The sequence below is a fragment of the Malus sylvestris genome, chromosome 5 (genome assembly GCF_916048215.2).
Source record: "Malus sylvestris chromosome 5, drMalSylv7.2, whole genome shotgun sequence".
NCBI classification, from domain to species: domain Eukaryota; kingdom Viridiplantae; phylum Streptophyta; class Magnoliopsida; order Rosales; family Rosaceae; genus Malus; species Malus sylvestris.
This window is the reverse complement of record NC_062264.1, coordinates 41207939-41224863: the sequence shown is the minus strand read 5'-3', so window position 1 is coordinate 41224863 and position 16925 is coordinate 41207939. Positions and strand designations below refer to the sequence as shown.

Sequence of the window (16925 nt, the reverse complement as noted above, 5' to 3'; positions counted from 1 at the left end):
TTGCTGATTAGGCATGACTGTCCCGGTTACTAAGTAAAGCCTTGGGTGGAACAATTATTACTTTATTTATCACATATACTAAACTTTACAAAAATTAAAATACACTTGGACTAAAAGTAAGGGTTTCAATTTCACTTCCCCACAAACCATGTTAGGGTGAATGTGCAAATTTTCAAATATAACTCATGAATTAGTTTCTAAACAACGATAAATAGAAAAGACTCCCAATATTGGCCCACCTCCCAATGATGGTCCACCCCCAACAATAATCTAGATCCGGACGATCAAGATCTACCCTTATACAATGAGGATACAGTTGAGGACCCCCTTCGGCCTATGGGCAGATGGCGCGGCCAATTAGGTTCGTGGTTTTCATGTTGCAGCCTCAGATTTTTCTTAGGAAAAAATGGAGAGTAGCAGAGCTTAATTTTCGTGTTCATAGTTTCTGTTTTTGGTATACACACGTATATATACATGCTAATATACTGACATGGGAGTTTATCTTGCTATGGCAGAAGCGTCATGGTGCTTTATGTTGTAATATGTCAAACTCGAAAGAAAAGTTGTTTGTTTTTCTTCTAATTTTGTTTTAGCTGTATCTTTGGCGTATTCATTGCTGCTTGAGTTAGTTTCATCACATGCGCTATACGCGTAGTTGCTTATGATTGCAGAAGCTTTTCGGTTTGTTGTGGATTTGTTTACATGTTTGAGTGGTGAATGGGTATTTGGTTCAGGTCGTTGAGAAGCTTCTTGGGCGCAAATGGTTTATATGGTTATCGTGATTTCATGAATGCAGACGGTGAATTCTTTGGATGGATTATATGGACTCCTGTGATTCTGTTGCTTCTTCTGCTTTGTTTTCTGATCGATGTTTGATCTACATATAGAACTTATTTGAAAGGATGGTAAACCTGTTCTGTTCTGATATATTGTGTGCTAAATAGGGATGTTCATTGTTGAGTTGATGGATACTTCCCCTGTTTTTTGTAAACTTGGCATTTGTTTGTTGCGGGCGTTGAATGCATTAGTCGCAACATGCATGAATAGTTTTCACACAAATAACTAAAAAGACTTTGTAGCACCTAAGAATCAATGAACAATTGGAATATCCGCACGAAATCTCTCTTTCTCTCTCGTAACTATTCACACAAATAACTAAAAAGACTTTGTAGCACCTAAGAATCAATGAACAATTGGAATATCCGCATGAAATCTCTCTTTCTCTCTCAACTCTCTCTTGGTTTCTTTCATTGTCACCCTCCCACCCCTGAATCGACGATCCGCACGAAATCTCTCTCTATCGCTCTCTTCCTCTGCAAGCGGCATGGCCGATGTCCCTCTCTGTCTCCCTCACCATCAATCCCAATCCCAATCCCAAAATTAAGATGACAAAAGTGCCCTACAATCCTTTAATTCTAGGGAATTTTAACGAAAAGCACCCGCTACTGTTCACTTTAACGAAAAACCATATTTTTACACTAAAAAGTCAATCCTGGTACTATTCATTTTACCCTTTATTTTGTCCTTATCATTAAAACTCAAAGTTTTCAAGCTATTTTCATTAGTTTTCCTTTAATCCTAGCCTCGTGATCCTAACCTTAGATGAATATTTCCGTCATTTGAACACCGAAGGGCCAGCCTCATTAACAATTGAGGTAAGCCCAAAAAATACAGCCCAAAACGAACTAACCCAGCAGCAAAAGCAGTGGCAGAAAGACTCAGTGGCATGGCTGTAAATAAAATAAAATTTGGTCCCAAACACTGTTTATTTAAACAGTGCAATTGAAAACCCTTTTTTAGACTGAAGCAATATTATTATAGAAAAACTAATAAAAAAAGTTTAAAAATTTTAAATTTTAAGAATAAAAACAAAATTAAAAATAAAATAAATAATACCAAGATTTATTTTTTAATATAAAAATATGATTTTTCGTATCGGATGTTTTGTGGGTGCCGTGTATTCCAACAATTATGGCGGTGTAAATGCACACCACCTGCAAGAAATCCAACGTTCGTAGCCTTTCCACGTCCTTCCCTTTTTCGCAGAGCTAAAGTTTTTCAACATTTTCTCCTGCAGAAATCAAACAAAGGCATTGCCTTTTTCGATTTGAGTAACACTGTTACCTTCTTTCCTGGGTAAGCTCCTCCTCTCAACTCATTTCCTCATAATAATTAACAGAGATAGAAATCATCTTTTATTCACTCAAAAACCCATAATTTACCATTTAAATTAATCATTTTTTTTTGCACTGATTTTTCAGGTACAATTTTCTCTCTCTCACTCCCACTTGATTTTTGTTTCTTGGGTATTTCTTACATTTGTTTTCTGGGTCTGTTTGCTTATATGGGTAGATTTTATTTGTTTGCTTGCAAGTTCTTCTGTTTTCTTGTTTAGCTTGGACTTGGAGCCTTGCAGGTTGCAATGTCTGTAAATTTTTTATACTCAGAGATGGAAAGTTTGAATCTTTATCAGTTATGCTGTCCCAAATTATGAATGCAAACTGCAAACTGCAGACTGCAATCCATGGACTGAAATTATAATTCATTAGTTAATTGTAGTCAGGTTTTGATAATTTTTCCAAACATTGCAGTATTTAGCTGTGATCAAGAATTGCGACCGAACATTGTGATTGTCCATTCTCCTTGGGCTTCTGAGAATATTAGCTGATTGTTATGTGCACTGATGGAACAGAGAAAGAGTAGGGTGGGGGAGAACGGTTCTTCTTCCCATTGCAATAACACGAAGAAACCGGATAAACATAGAAATTGTCCTAGTAGAGATCCAATGCCTGGGAATGATCTTTGGAAAGATGGGCTTATTTGTGCTTTTGAGTTTATTCGGAGCCGGAAGAAACCAATCAGTTCAAAACCCGGTCCAAGGATCCCCACCAAACAACAAGCAGATGGTGAGCAAGAAAGGGTGCGTGTTCCTTCTTACGGATTTTCTGATTCTCCATCCCAAATGGAAGATGGAAGCCAGCAATCAGGCCAAGTTCAGGATATCGAAAGATTTGAGGGTGGTCATTGGGTTCCAATTGGGTGGGTTAGGATTTCGGAAATTGTACTAACCGTGCAAGCAAATGCTAGTTGGCCCTCTCAGCAGGTTGGGATGGATGGTGAAGATGACTTCACTGTTGCAGATTTAGCAGCTCCGTATTGGGAGCGTCCGGCAGGGCCCATTTGGTGGTGCCATGTCTCTGCAGGCCACCCCACAGTTGAAGCATGGCTAAAGAATGCCCAGTGGCTTCACCCTGCAGTTGGCTTAGCTTTAAGAGATGAAAGTCGACTGATCAGTGACCGGATGAAGCACCTGCTATACGAGGTACATTGCGCTTGTTATATCTGAAATTGCAAAATAATTAGTAGTATTGGTTTGTAAAGCCTGTTGCAGTAATTCGCAGGATTGTAACAAACAAAGTGACTGGCTTTCAGCTCAAACTTTTTCGGAATCTGGTTTTGTAGAAGAGTTGATTTTGAACATGCTTTGATGCCTCTATCCAGGTCCCAGTTAGGGTTGCTGGGGGGTTGCTATTTGAGCTTTTGGGTCAGTCTGCTGGGAATCCATTTGTTGATGAGGATGATGTCCCCATTGTACTTCGATCGTGGCAAGCACAAAACTTCCTTGTAACGGTTTTGCATATTAAAGGCTCGGTGTCAAGCATAAATGTGTTGGGTATCACAGAAGTTCAGGTTGTTCATCCTTGATTGATCCTTTCAGTGGCTTTGATCTTCTTACTGTGTTACGTTGTTTGTGCATTGAACTTAAAGGTTGGTGGTTTAATCCCTTGATATGGTTAGGAACTTCTTTCAACTGGAGGCTATAATGCACCGAGAACAGTGCATGAAGTCATAGCACATCTAGCTTGCCGCCTTTCTCGATGGGATGACAGGTAAGTTTAACACTGTCGTTCTGATTTAGCAAACATTACAGCAGCCTACCTACTGTGGAAATGACACATCAATTATTGGTGTTGGCTCATGCATGTACAACAACTAATTCTCTTCCGCTTTCCATAACGTTGTGTGTGCATTGTTACATGTTTGTCATTTTTTTTTCTCTAATTTGTGGTTCCCTTCAATGTCTCCGCTGTTTCAGGTTATTCCGTAAGTCCATATTTGGAGCAGCAGATGAGGTTGAATTAAAATTTATGGACAGGTTCTTCCATATGCATACAACCATTCCTCGTAAAGTAATATTACCTCGTTAATTACTATTTAGTTTGGACTTCACTTATGACTTTACCTTCTTTTTTTAATAGGAGAAACCATGAGGATCTGAATCTTTTCACTGTAATCCTCAACCAAGAAATCAGAAAGCTATCGACACAGGTATGCTGTATGCTGTATCTCCTTGCTACCGAATTCCAGTGGAGGTGAAAATCGCTCGATTATATATTTGTGTTTATTCTTGTTGAAAGGATCTAGCAAAGATGAACAACCTGAACTTCTAGTAAGACAATGACTTCTATGAGCCCTTGGATATCACTCCTAGTAAGACAAATGGCTTCTACGAGCCACCGGGGTGCGGCTGTGTGAGTGACTGAGTGATATACTAATGTACAGATCCTGCACATCGAAATGGAAGCAAGAAACTGAGTCAATCGGAAAGGAATATATTTTCTTAAGATGTTACTGAATCTACCTTACTCCCATTATTTCTACGGGTCTAACTGTATACTTGGTGTTTGGGTGCATACGTAATATATAACCCGTAGCCACCATATGTATGTGGTATCGTATTTCCTATGGCCTTCAATACCCCTTCCCTGTTGAAGTGGAAAAATCGAGTCCGGCTAACATTTAGGTTTAGCATCTAGGCAGTCAGCAGAAGCATTTTGTTTGAGTGTCCTTTGAGGTTACCCTTCCATTCAAATGAATAGATTTTGTTAGCAAACTCTCCATTGCAGGTTATCAGAGTGAAGTGGTCACTTCATGCACGAGAAGAGATTGTATTCGAGCTTCTCCAACATTTGAGAGGAAATGCCGCAAGAACCTTGTTAGAGCAAATAAGAAAGAGTACAAGAGAAATGATCGAGGAACAAGAAGCAGTTCGCGGCCGCTTATTCACCATTCAGGACGTGATGCAGAGCACCGTTCGTGCATGGTTACAGGTCTGTGTACACATTCTTAGGTTTTAACTGTAAAACTCTTTATTGTTCGGATTTTTAACTGTAAAATTATCATCCTGAATGTTAAACCAGGATCGAAGCCTTCGAGTGACGCACAACCTGACTGTTTTTGGTGGCTGCGGCCTTGTGCTCTCGGTCATCACTGGACTATTTGGAATTAATGTTGATGGAATGCCGGGTGCAGAGAACGCTCCATATGCCTTTGGTGTATTTTCAGCCATTCTCATCTTTATAGGAACTGTGCTGATTGCGGTCGGGCTGCTTTACCTTGGATTGAAAAAACCGGTCACTGGAGAGCAAGTTGAAGTTAGAAAGTTGGAGCTTCAAGAGTTGGTTAAGATGTTTCAGCACGAGGCAGAGAATCATGAAGTGGTTCGTAAAAATGCGTCTCGCAACAATCTACCCCCAACAGCCGGCGATGCTTTCCTACACAACGCAGATTATGTTATGATTCAACAAGCATGATACAATTGTTGTACCTTAACAGTCGGATTCTCAGAAACAGAAACGAAGAGAATAGGAAGAGAAAGGTTCCTGGTGACGCCTCAACCGAATAGGGTCTCATTTGGCAGCTCGGATTGTACTGACTATTTATGTCGAATAGGATAAATAGCCACCGGATAGTACTGACTAAATTAATCTGGCGTTTCGTATAGTATCGGACTAATGATCGTATTATTTATACTGTTTGGTACTAAACCGAATAAGAAAAGGGAAGAGAAAAAAAATTGCCAAATATTTTCTTGTTTGATGAACTTTTCCCTATCCCCTCTCCAGATTGCTGATCTTCCCCCCAGATTTCCAATCGTCTCCTCCCCTCACGCCCTCCTCCATCACTCCCTCCTCAGATTTCTGGGGTTCTAGGGGTGTTTGATTTGGACAAGAAGGGTTTCGAAGGCCTAAAAACGGCTTCATTTCGAGGATAGAGGTTGGGCTCATGGCGGCCGTCGAATTCAGAGACGGCTTTTGAAGTGAAGCTGGTGAACAATCTCGGATTCACAAAGAAAGAGGAAGTGAGTTTTGTGTGTTTTTTACTGGGAGAGAGAAGAGAGCCGTTTTGCCATTGGAGCTTGCTTGCTTGCTCTAGTTCTTGAAAAATTCTATAAAAATAATATCCCTCTACAAAACAAGAAAAATAACTACTAAATGCACCCAAAATTTAAAACTTGAATTTGATTTTCACCTAGCAAATTACTCACAAGTTTTGAAGCTCTAGAAAATGGCAGAAAGTTGCAGACGTTAAAGCCTGTTGTGTTAGATAATGGCGGATGAAAAAACCCAGAAATCAGAAATTGCAGAAAAATTCCATGAAACAAAGGGAGGGGCGGAACCTGGGAAGATGAATGAGGGAGGGGCGGAACCTGGGAGGACCAACCATGCGTTCGGAGAGGAAGGAGAGAGCGAGCCCGACTAAATTGTCCCATGGTTTTAGAAGGGATATATAGCCGGGTATGGGATATAAGATAAGTGGGCCCGGATTAAATAGTCCAATGCTTATTTCATACAAAGCTCACCAAACACCCGTGTACCAAACAAGGCCTAGATGTATAACCAAATAGATGTATAAAGCGTATATCGTAGTTTTAAAAAGTGGTTAACGTAATCCATAGTTGCGCTATTGACAAGGTTTATAGCTCACGATCGCTTGTGAGTTCATATGGTGTTCAATTCACCAAACAATGTAACCGTATATCTTGAATCGGCTTGAATTCTAAACCCCTGACATCAACTGTTCCGATGTCCAAATTAACCAAGTTCTACAAAAGTAATCGAATTTGATAACATCGAAGCATTTTAAGCTAATTCGATACTTGAAATCAAGCACACCAATAATGGAACAGAAACATACAAAACTGATGTCCTCTCTCCTTGCTTCTCCTCTTTCAACACATCATTTAAGAAGTGATCTGGCTAGATGTTCGCGGGCGGTCGCCAATGCTTGACTTATTGTCTGCAAAAAGAAATATGCATACATTAACAACATAAAATTTGGTGGCAGGGAGTATCCGGTTGTTGACACAGTATTTTTACACGTCGAGTTTAACTATCTAGTGAACGGATATACCTGCTCAGACAACGGAGCTCCAGCGTCAATGCTATGACTTGCAACCTTACTTGCTATAACATTTGAATCAGTCTCAAGAACAATGCTGAACAAAAAATAAACAGTTAGGCTCAGGCTGCGAGATTTGAGGTCTAGTGGGTCATGATTGGTAAAAGATATAAGGTACAACCAATCTAAACAAAAGGTAGCAATATACATTGCTAAAACAATCTTGGTTCTTATATCTTTCTAGCTTTTCGTTTAGCTTACCCGCCATCAACAATTTCATCAAGGCATAGTAAAATGAGATCCAAATTCTCAAGTGCTTCCTTCTTGTCCACATTGCCTCTGTACAAAAGAAAGCCCAAATTAATATCAAATTACAACTACTTGAGAGTAAAAATTATCAAGTTTTATGATGGGAACAAAGACCTCAGGAGAATGCCGACTGCATCAAAAAAACCCTGGAGAACTGTGGCTAAAATGAGCTCATTTTCATTTTCACCCCCAGTAACAAAAAAGTGAAGGTCTTGAACAAACTTGTAAACTACAATGGTGCCCTCAAACATTGCTATCTCAGCTGTACAGGAAGACGCAACAAGTTATATGGACGCAGGTCGAATCAAAACAACACAATGCTTCATATGAGGGGATATCGGTTGATAGGGATTCGAATAATTTGATGACATATGACCTATACAGATATAACAACAACAACAACAACAACAACAAAGCCTTTTCCCACTAAGTGGGGTCGGCTATATGAATCCTAGAACGCCATTGCGCTCGGTTTTGTGTCATGTCCTCCGTTAGATCCAAGTACTCTAAGTCTTTTCTTAGAGTCTCTTCCAAAGTTTTCCTAGGTCTTCCTCTACCCCTTCGGCCCTGAACCTCTGTCCCGTAGTCACATCTTCGAACCGGAGCGTCAGTCGGCCTTCTTTGCACATGTCCAAATCACCGGAGCCAATTTTCTCTCATCTTTCCTACAATTTCGGCTACTCCTACTTTACCTCGGATATCCTCATTCCCAATCTTATCCTTTCTCGTGTGCCCACACATCCCATGAAGCATCCTCATCTCCGCTACACCCATTTTGTGTACGTGTTGATGCTTCACCACCCAACATTCTGTGCCATACAACATCGCTGGCCTTATTGCCGTCCTATAAAATTTTCCCTTGAGCTTCAGTGGCCTACGACGGTCACACAACACGCCGGATGCACTCTTTCCATCCAGCTCGTATTCTATGGTTGAGATCTCCATCTAATTCTCCGTTCTCTTGCAAGATAGATCCTAGGTAGCGAAAACGGTCGCTTTTTGTGATCTTCGCTAGATTGCTCCGGTCATTAGTGTGGATAAGTATATAAATGGATAGAGATAGGAAAGCAAACACAAGATGTACGTGGTTCACCCAGATTGGCTACGTCCACGGAATAGAAGAGTTCTCATTAATTGTGAAGGGTTTACACAAGTACATAGGTTCAAGCTCTCCTTTAGTGATTACAAGTGAATGATTTAGTACAAATGACATTAGGAAATATTGTGGGAGAATGATCTCGTAATCACGAAACTTCTAAGTATCGGAGTGTGGTGTCGTCTTGACTTGCCTTATCTGTCTCATAGGTAGATGTGGCATCTTCTCTGGAAGTACTCTTCCTCCATCCAAGGGTGGTATCTTTAACTGGTGGAGATGCACAAGGTAATGTATCAATTTCACTTGAAGCTTACTTGTAGTTTCAGGCTTGGTCAAGCGCGATACAAACCATGTAGTAGGAGTCCCCCAAGTCGCCGAGCTAGGGGGTCTGCTGAAAGAGGTGACAGACAAGGTAAGCAATCAGAGCTCCGACTGATTGTTCACCTTCTCCCCATCTTGAAGCAGCATGAAGGATAAAGAGAAGAAAAATGAGAAGAGATGATATGAGATACTTTTGCTTTTGAAGAAGTAACTTTCCACAGGCTTATTCTTGAACTGAGCTGGAGGGTTTTCTGGTTTCCTCCAGAGTATAAGGCCGACTGAAGAATTTGAGGGTCAAAACAAGTCCATCAAATCTAGAGTACGTTCCACCCTGCTGATATGGGATACTTTTGCTTTTGACAGAGTAATGGATGTATCGGCACGTGTGCTGTTACGCTTGTCTCCACATGCTTCCTTGTATCCTTCGCACTTGCCCTATCTGTTCCTCAAGCAGATGCGGAATCTTCCCTGGGAACATAAGATGTTGAAGATGAGTACTCGAGAGCAATGTCAGGTAAGTAATCAGGTAAGGGGTTCCAGGCAGTCAGTTCCTGGCTGGAAGCTTGATTCCAAGTGCTGACTGATTGCTCTCTTTCTCCTTGTCTTGCAGGTAAAAACAAGGCCAAAAGAAAAGACAGGGAAAAAGCATGATATGGGATACTCTTGCTTTTAACCCTGATGATATGAGATATTCTTGCTTTAGTATAGCTTGTTTGCAGAGGTATTATCGGGGGGAAAGAAAGCTGAATATTTCGAAAGGCTTCGTTGGGAGTGCCCTCTCAGATATGATGAAGGGTTGAGCATTTTTGCAGGTCTGCCTGTCCGTTGGGGATGGAGGTCGACATATATAGGAGTCTCCCTAACAACAAGTAGTAATGCTATTCCTTTACCCTGCTTGGTCATAGCACGGTAGTGGGAGCTGCCAGTTTCACATGTTTTAACTCTGTCAGAGCACTTTGAAAAAGTGGTCTGTGGTATCTGGCTCTCGAGATTCGGAGAACGATGCCTCTTCGATTTTTGAGAAAGCAATCATGCTGGGGGTCTGACTCTCGAGATTCGGGGAGCAGTGTCTCTTCGATTTTTGAGGAAGTAATCATGTTGGGAGTCTGGCTCTCGAGATTCGGAGGGCGGTGCCTCTTCGATTTTGGAGCAAGCAAACTTGTTGGGAGTGTTGTCTCGAATGTGAGTAAAGGTTGGGCATGTTTGCTAGTCTACCTTGCCACGAAGCACAAAGGTAGTGGGAGCTGAGCTGCAAGCTTCACGTGCTCAACTTTGGCAGAGAACTTTGGCAAAGTTATCTGTGGTACCCATGAGCTATTGTTGCGTGTGGGAAGTGGGTGATTGAACAGTAAGATTCATGTGCTTTCTACTTCACCAGAAGTCTTCGACAGAATGCCCATAATTTCCGCAAAGCTGAGTGTGCGTGTGACAGGTGCTGACAAGGCTAGAAAAGTAGGTGCCTCTTCGAATTCTGAGATCGGCCCTCGTGGTCTCTGAGCAGCCCAGCTTTTGAGAAAGCGAGCGCCTCTTCGATTGATTCGGAGAACGATGCCTCATCGATTTTTGAGAAACCAATCATGCTGGGGGTCTGGCTCTCGAGATTCGGGGAGCAGTGTCTCTTCGATTTTTGAGAAAGTAATCATGTTGGGAGTCTGGCTCTCGAGATTCGGAGGGCGGTGCCTCTTCGATTTTTGAGCAAACAATCTTGTTGGGAGTGTTTTCTCGAATGTGAGTAAAGGTTGGGCATGTTTGTTAGTCTACCTTGCCACGAAGCACAGAGGTTGACACACAGGGACTTTCCAATTATCCAGCAATGGTACTGTTCCTTTACCCTCTCTTCGATTTTTAAGAAAGTAGTCATGTTGGGAGTCTGGCTCTTGAGATTCGGAGGACGGTGCCTCTTCGATTTTGGAGCAAGCAATCTTATTGGGAGTGTTTTCTCGAATGTGAGTAAAGGTTGGACATGTTTGCTAGTCTACCTTGCCACGAAGCACAGAGGTTGACACACAGGGACTTTCCAATTATCCAGCAGTGGTACTGTTCCTTTACCCTTGTGGGTAATAATATGGTAGCTAGACCTTCAAAATTTATGGGTCTAAACTTTGTTAGTGCTGTTTCTTTGCTATTCTTTTACCCTTCTTGGTCAGAGCGATGTAGTGGGAGCTGCAAGCTTCACGTGCTCAACTTTGGCAGAGAACTTTGGCAAAGTTATCTGTGGTACCCATGAGCTATTGTTGCGTGTGGGAAGTGGGTGATTGAACAGTAAGATTCATGTGTTTTCTACTTCCCCAGAAGTCTTTGACAGAATGCCCATAATTTCCGCAAAGCTGAGTGTGCGTGTGACAGGTGCTGACAAGGCTGGAAAAGTAGGTGCCTCTTCGATTTCTGAGATCGGCCCTCGTGGTCTCTGGGGAGCCCAGCTTTTGAGAAAGCGAGCGCCTCTTCGATTTCTGAGATCGGCCTTCGTGGTCTTTGAGCAGCCCAACTTTTGAGAAAGCAAACGCCTCTTCGATTTCTGAGATCAACCCTCGTGATCTCTAAGCAGCCCAGCTTTTGAGAAAGCAAACGCCTCTTCGATTTCTGAAGCTCCGTCGAGTGCCTATTTTTATAGGGGCTGGCATTAAGTTCCAAAGCACACTTGAATCTCCACCAGTAGAAGCTTCATTCTTGCACTTCTAAGATCTTGATTTGTCCGACCTCTTCTCTCTTCAACACCTTTGAAATGTCTGGCCCCTCCGACCGTCGTTTTGACTTGAACCTTGTTGAAGAGGCAGCCCCGCCTTCTCCAGACAACATATGGCGCCCATCCTTCGTCTCCCCTACTGGTCCTCTTACCGTTGGGGATTCCGTGATGAAGAATGATATGACCGCTGCGGTGGTGGCCAGGAACCTTCTCACTCCCAAAGATAACAGACTACTTTCCAAACGGTCTGATGAGTTAGCTGTTAAGGATTCGCTGGCTCTCAGTGTTCAGTGTGCAGGTTCTGTGTCTAATATGGCCCAACGCCTATTTGCTCGAACCCGCCAAGTTGAATCATTGGCGGCTGAAGTGATGAGTCTCAAACAGGAGATTAGGGGGCTCAAGCATGAGAATAAACAGTTGCACCGGCTCGCACATGACTATGCTACAAACATGAAGAGGAAGCTTGACCAGATGAAGGAAACTGATGGTCAGGTTTTACTTGATCATCAGAGATTTGTGGGTTTGTTCCAAAGGCATTTATTGCCTTCGTCTTCTGGGGCTGTACCGCGTAATGAAACTCCAAATGATCAACCTCTGATGCATCCTCCTTCTAGGGTTCTGTCTAGTACTGAGGCTCCAAATGATCCCCCTCCGGTGCCTTCTCTTTCTGGGGCTCTACTTACTGCTGAGACTTCTCCTAAGCAACCTTTGTGAAGGCTCCCTCTTGTGTGTTTATTTTGACTCATGTATATGTACATATTTGTAGCTTATCGGGGATATCAATAAATAAGTTTTCCTTCATTTCAACGTATTGTGTTAAATACACCAAAGCCTTCTTCGCTAAGTTCTTTGAATTTTCTTTTGTTGAAGCTTGTATGTTGAAGCTTTCTGAGTGGAGCATGTAGGTTGGGGTAGTGTTCCCTTAATTTCCCGAGTGAGGAAAACTTCTCGGTTGGAGACTTGGAAAATCCAAGTCACTGAGTGGGATCGGCTATATGAATCTTAGAACGCCATTGTGCTCGATCCTGTGTCATGTCCTTCGTTAGATCCAAGTACTCTAAGTCTTTTCTTAGAGTCTCTTCCAAAGTTTTCCTAGGTCTTCCTCTACCCCTTCGGCCCTGAACCTCTGTCTCATAGTCGCATCTTCTAATCGGAGCGTCAGTAGGCCTTCTTTGCACATGTCCAAACCACCGTAACCGATTTTCTCTCATCTTTCCTTCAATTTCGGCTACTCCTACTTTACCGCGGATATCCTCATTCCTAATCTTATCATTTCTCGTGTGCCCACACATCCAACGAAGCATCCTCATCTCCGCTACACCCATTTTGTGTACGTGTTGATGTTTCACCGCCCAACATTCTGTGCCATACAGCATCGCCGGCCTTATTGCCGTCCTATAAAATTTTCCCTTGAGCTTCAGTGGCATACGGCGGTCACACAACACGCCAGATGCACTCTTCCACTTCATCCATCCAGCTTGTATTCTATGGTTGAGATCTCCATCTAATTCTCCGTTCTTTTGCAAGATAGATCCTAGGTAACGAAAACGGTCGCTCTTTGGTATTTCTTGATCTCCGATCCTCACCCCTAACTCGTTTTGGCCTCCATTTGCACTGAACTTGCACTCCATATATTCTGTCTTTGATCGGCTTAGGCGAAGACCTTTAGATTCCAACACTTCTCTCCAAAGGTTAAGCTTTGCATTTACCCCTTCCTGAGTTTCATCTATCAACACTATATCGTCTGCGAAAAGCATACACCAAGGAATATCATCTTGAATATGTCCTGTTAACTCATCCATTACCAACGCAAAAAGGTAAGGACTTAAGGATGAGCCTTGATGTAATCCTACAGTTATGGGAAAGCTTTCGGTTTGTCCTTCATGAGTTCTTACGGCAGTCTTTGCTCCTTCATACATATCCTTTATAGCTTGGATATATGCTACTCGTACTCCTTTCTTCTCTAAAATCCTCCAAAGAATGTCTCTTGGGACCCTATCATACGCTTTTTCCAAATCTATAAAGACCATGTGTAAATCCTTTTTCCCATCTCTATATCTTTCCATCAATCTTCGTAAGAGATAGATTGCCTCCATGGTTGAGCGCCCTGGCATGAACCCGAATTGGTTGTCCGAAACCCGTGTCTCTTGCCTCAATCTATGCTCAATGACTCTCTCCCAGAGCTTCATTGTATGACTCATTAGCTTAATACCCCTATAGTTCATGCAATTTTGTACGTCGCCCTTATTCTTGTAGATAGGCACCAAAGTGCTCGTTCGCCACTCATTTGGCATCTTCTTCGTTTTCAAAATCCTATTGAAAAGGTCAGTGAGCCATGTTATACCTGTCTCTCCCAAAAGTTTCCACACTTCGATTGGTATATCGTCTGGGCCTATTGCTTTTTTATGCTTCATCTTCTTCAAAGCTACAACCACTTCTTCCTTCCGGATTCGACGATAAAAAGAGTAGTTTCTACACTCTTCTGAGTTACTCAACTCCCCTAAAGAAGCACTCATTTCATGTCCTTCATTGAAAAGATTATGAAAATAACCTCTCCATCTGTCTTTAACCGCGTTCTCTGTAGCAAGAACCTTTCCATCCTCATCCTTGATGCACCTCACTTGGTTTAGGTCCCTTGTCTTCTTTTCCCTTGCTCTAGATAGTTTATAGATATCCAACTCTCCTTCTTTGGTATCTAGTCGTTTATACATATCGTCGTAAGCCGCTAACTTAGCTTCTCTGACAGCTTTCTTCGCCTCTTGCTTCGCTTTTCTATACCTTTCACCATTTTCATCGGTCCTCTCCTTGTATAAGGCTTTACAACATTCCTTCTTAGCCTTCACCTTTGTTTGTACCTCCTCATTCCACCACCAAGATTCCTTTTGGTGTGGGGCAAAGCCCTTGGACTCTCCTAATACCTCTTTTGCTACTTTTCGGATACAACTAGCCATGGAATCCCACATTTGGCTAGCTTCCCCCTCTCTATCCCACACACATTGGGTGATTACCTTCTCTTTGAAAATGGCTTGTTTTTCTTCTTTTAGATTCCACCATCTAGTCCTTGGGCACTTCCAAGTCTTGTTCTTTTGTCTTACTCTTTTGATATGTACATCCATCACCAACAAGCGATGTTGATTAGCCACGCTCTCTCCTGGTATAACTTTGCAATCCTTACAAGTTATACGATCCCCTTTCCTCATTAGAAGAAAATCTATTTGTGTTTTTGACGACCCACTCTTGTAGGTGATCACATGTTCTTCTCTCTTCTTAAAGAAGGTGTTGGCTAAGAAGAGATCATATGCCATTGCAAAATCTAAGATAGCTTCCCCATCCTCGTTTCTCTCCCCAAAACCATGGCCACCATGAAAACCTCCATAGTTGCCTGTCTCCCTGCCCACGTGTCCATTTAAATCTCCTCCTATAAATAACTTCTCCGTCTGAGCAATTCCTTGCACCAAGTCTCCAAGATCTTCCCAAAATTTCTCCTTCGAACTCGTATCCAACCCTACTTGAGGTGCGTACGCACTAATCACATTGATAAGTTCTTGTCCTATTACAATCTTGATTGCCATGATTCTATCTCCTACCCTCTTGACATCTACAACATCTTGTACCAAGGTCTTGTCCACGATGATGCCAACACCGTTTCTCGTTCTATTTGTGCCCGAATACCAAAGTTTAAACCCTGAGTTTTCTAGATCCTTTGCCTTACTACCAACCCACTTAGTTTCTTGTAGGCACATAATATTTATCCTTCTCCTCACCATAACTTCCACTACTTCCATAGATTTTCCCGTTAAGGTTCCTATATTCCACGTTCCTAAACGCATTTTGCTCTCTTGAACTCTACCCTTCTGTCCTAGCTTCTTCACCCTCCCCCGTCTAATAGGATCAAAGTACTTCTTTTGTGTGTCCCGGGTAAAGTTGATAGGAGCATATGCTCCCAAACAACTTTGAGTGGAGTCGTTCGAAAAGAAGTTTCTATGGCCCCCTTGCTCATTTAACACTGCATCCGGGTGCCGATGGAGATACAGCGACCCTTGCTCACTTATCACTGTGCTCGGGCCACACAGCGCGCCACTTACGGGTGACGCCCTAGCTTTAGCGCGATTTTGTTCTGGATTCATTTTCATAAGGATTCGACGTGATCATGGAGTGCCGGCTGTCGACTACCTGACGCCCTCCCCCTCCTCCTTTATCCGGGCTTGGGACCGGCCATGTAAGACATAGGCGGAGTTACCTATACAGATATAAATAAAGCTTAAATTACCTTCTGTCCGTGCATTTGTCTTTTGAGTTTTAGTAAACACAGCTTTCTCAAAAGATTCTTTGGCAGCATTCGTTGGCCAGTCCTCCTCTGAATAATACTTGACAGCCACACGTTTCCCTTCAGAATCAAGGAGGAGGATGTTCTTTATCGAAGGGCATGACTCCTACAATCAACAACCAATAACCGATTTGCAAAACATGAATCATTATGGGATCACTGCACCAACTGCTTCTAGCACCGCCATTATAAAAGGGTCCGACATCTCACCCATCCATGCTTATCGTGCACATCTAACATTGCAAGTGCACAATTGTACTGAATATGCTCCACTACAAGTTTACGCAAATGATTTCCCGGGATCATAGTTGGTTATGTTAACTCATTTACAAGCTTATATTGAACATCTTAAAAACTTAAGTGTGATCCGTTTACAATGTCAACTACATTGTTTATAACAACATTAACCAGATCAAACAAACACATAAAACTAGTAGAATCATTTCCCAGGATCACGGTAACTCAGTTGCAAGCTCAAATCCAATTTTTTTCTTAAAAATTCAAATGGGACAATGTATGCCATTCATCTGTTAATTTTGAGTCATCTAACAGCAGCAAATCAACAAGAACAAACAAACATAAAATCTGAACAATTTATTATCCTCCAATTAAACAATGCATTAGCATATATATATACATATATATAACCTTAATTTCAAAAATATGCATTTCATTTATGTTAAAATTGCAGGATCTGCAAGATTCAGTTCTGAGGAACTTGGATCCGACCCCAACTATTCCACTCACAAACAGATCAAGAAGCTGATACCAATGTCTAATCCCTAACCCTAATCCTAGCCCAAAACATTTTCCAAATCAATTGGAATTTCAAGAGAGAGAAAGTTGAGGAGTGAGAAAGAAACTGACCATTTTGTTCGGAGGAGAGCGACTCCGGAGTCTCCGACGAAGCAGCGGAAAGCACCGAATTTTTGTTTTCGGTACACGTTTGCTCAAATTTATACTTTCCCCAACCCACCACTCAAATTTACGTTATTTCTAAAAAAACC

General features: G+C 42.0%; 2 protein-coding genes across 3 annotated transcripts; one reads left to right on the top strand and one right to left on the bottom strand.

Moving 5' to 3' along the window:
• Positions 1-1972: 1972 nt before the first annotated feature.
• LOC126621906 (uncharacterized) lies at positions 1973-5865 on the top strand. Of its 2 annotated transcripts, none has more exons than XM_050290525.1 (8): positions 1973-2136; positions 2592-3322; positions 3502-3690; positions 3799-3890; positions 4097-4156; positions 4260-4329; positions 4908-5111; positions 5202-5865. In XM_050290525.1, the coding sequence occupies exons 2-8, from the start codon at positions 2684-2686 to the stop codon at positions 5592-5594; spliced, it is 1647 nt and encodes a 548-aa protein (XP_050146482.1). In that variant the 5' UTR covers positions 1973-2136; positions 2592-2683; the 3' UTR covers positions 5595-5865. The 2 variants fall into 2 exon arrangements, with proteins under 2 accessions (XP_050146482.1, XP_050146483.1); XM_050290526.1 differs by having other exon boundaries at positions 2116-2261.
• Positions 5866-6707: 842 nt separating this feature from the next.
• LOC126621909 (coatomer subunit zeta-2-like) lies at positions 6708-16925 on the bottom strand. Its single transcript, XM_050290529.1, has 6 exons — positions 16786-16925; positions 15862-16024; positions 7606-7753; positions 7444-7521; positions 7195-7279; positions 6708-7080 (listed from the first exon to the last, which is right to left on the bottom strand). The coding sequence occupies exons 1-6, from the start codon at positions 16786-16788 to the stop codon at positions 7021-7023; spliced, it is 537 nt and encodes a 178-aa protein (XP_050146486.1). The 5' UTR covers positions 16789-16925; the 3' UTR covers positions 6708-7020.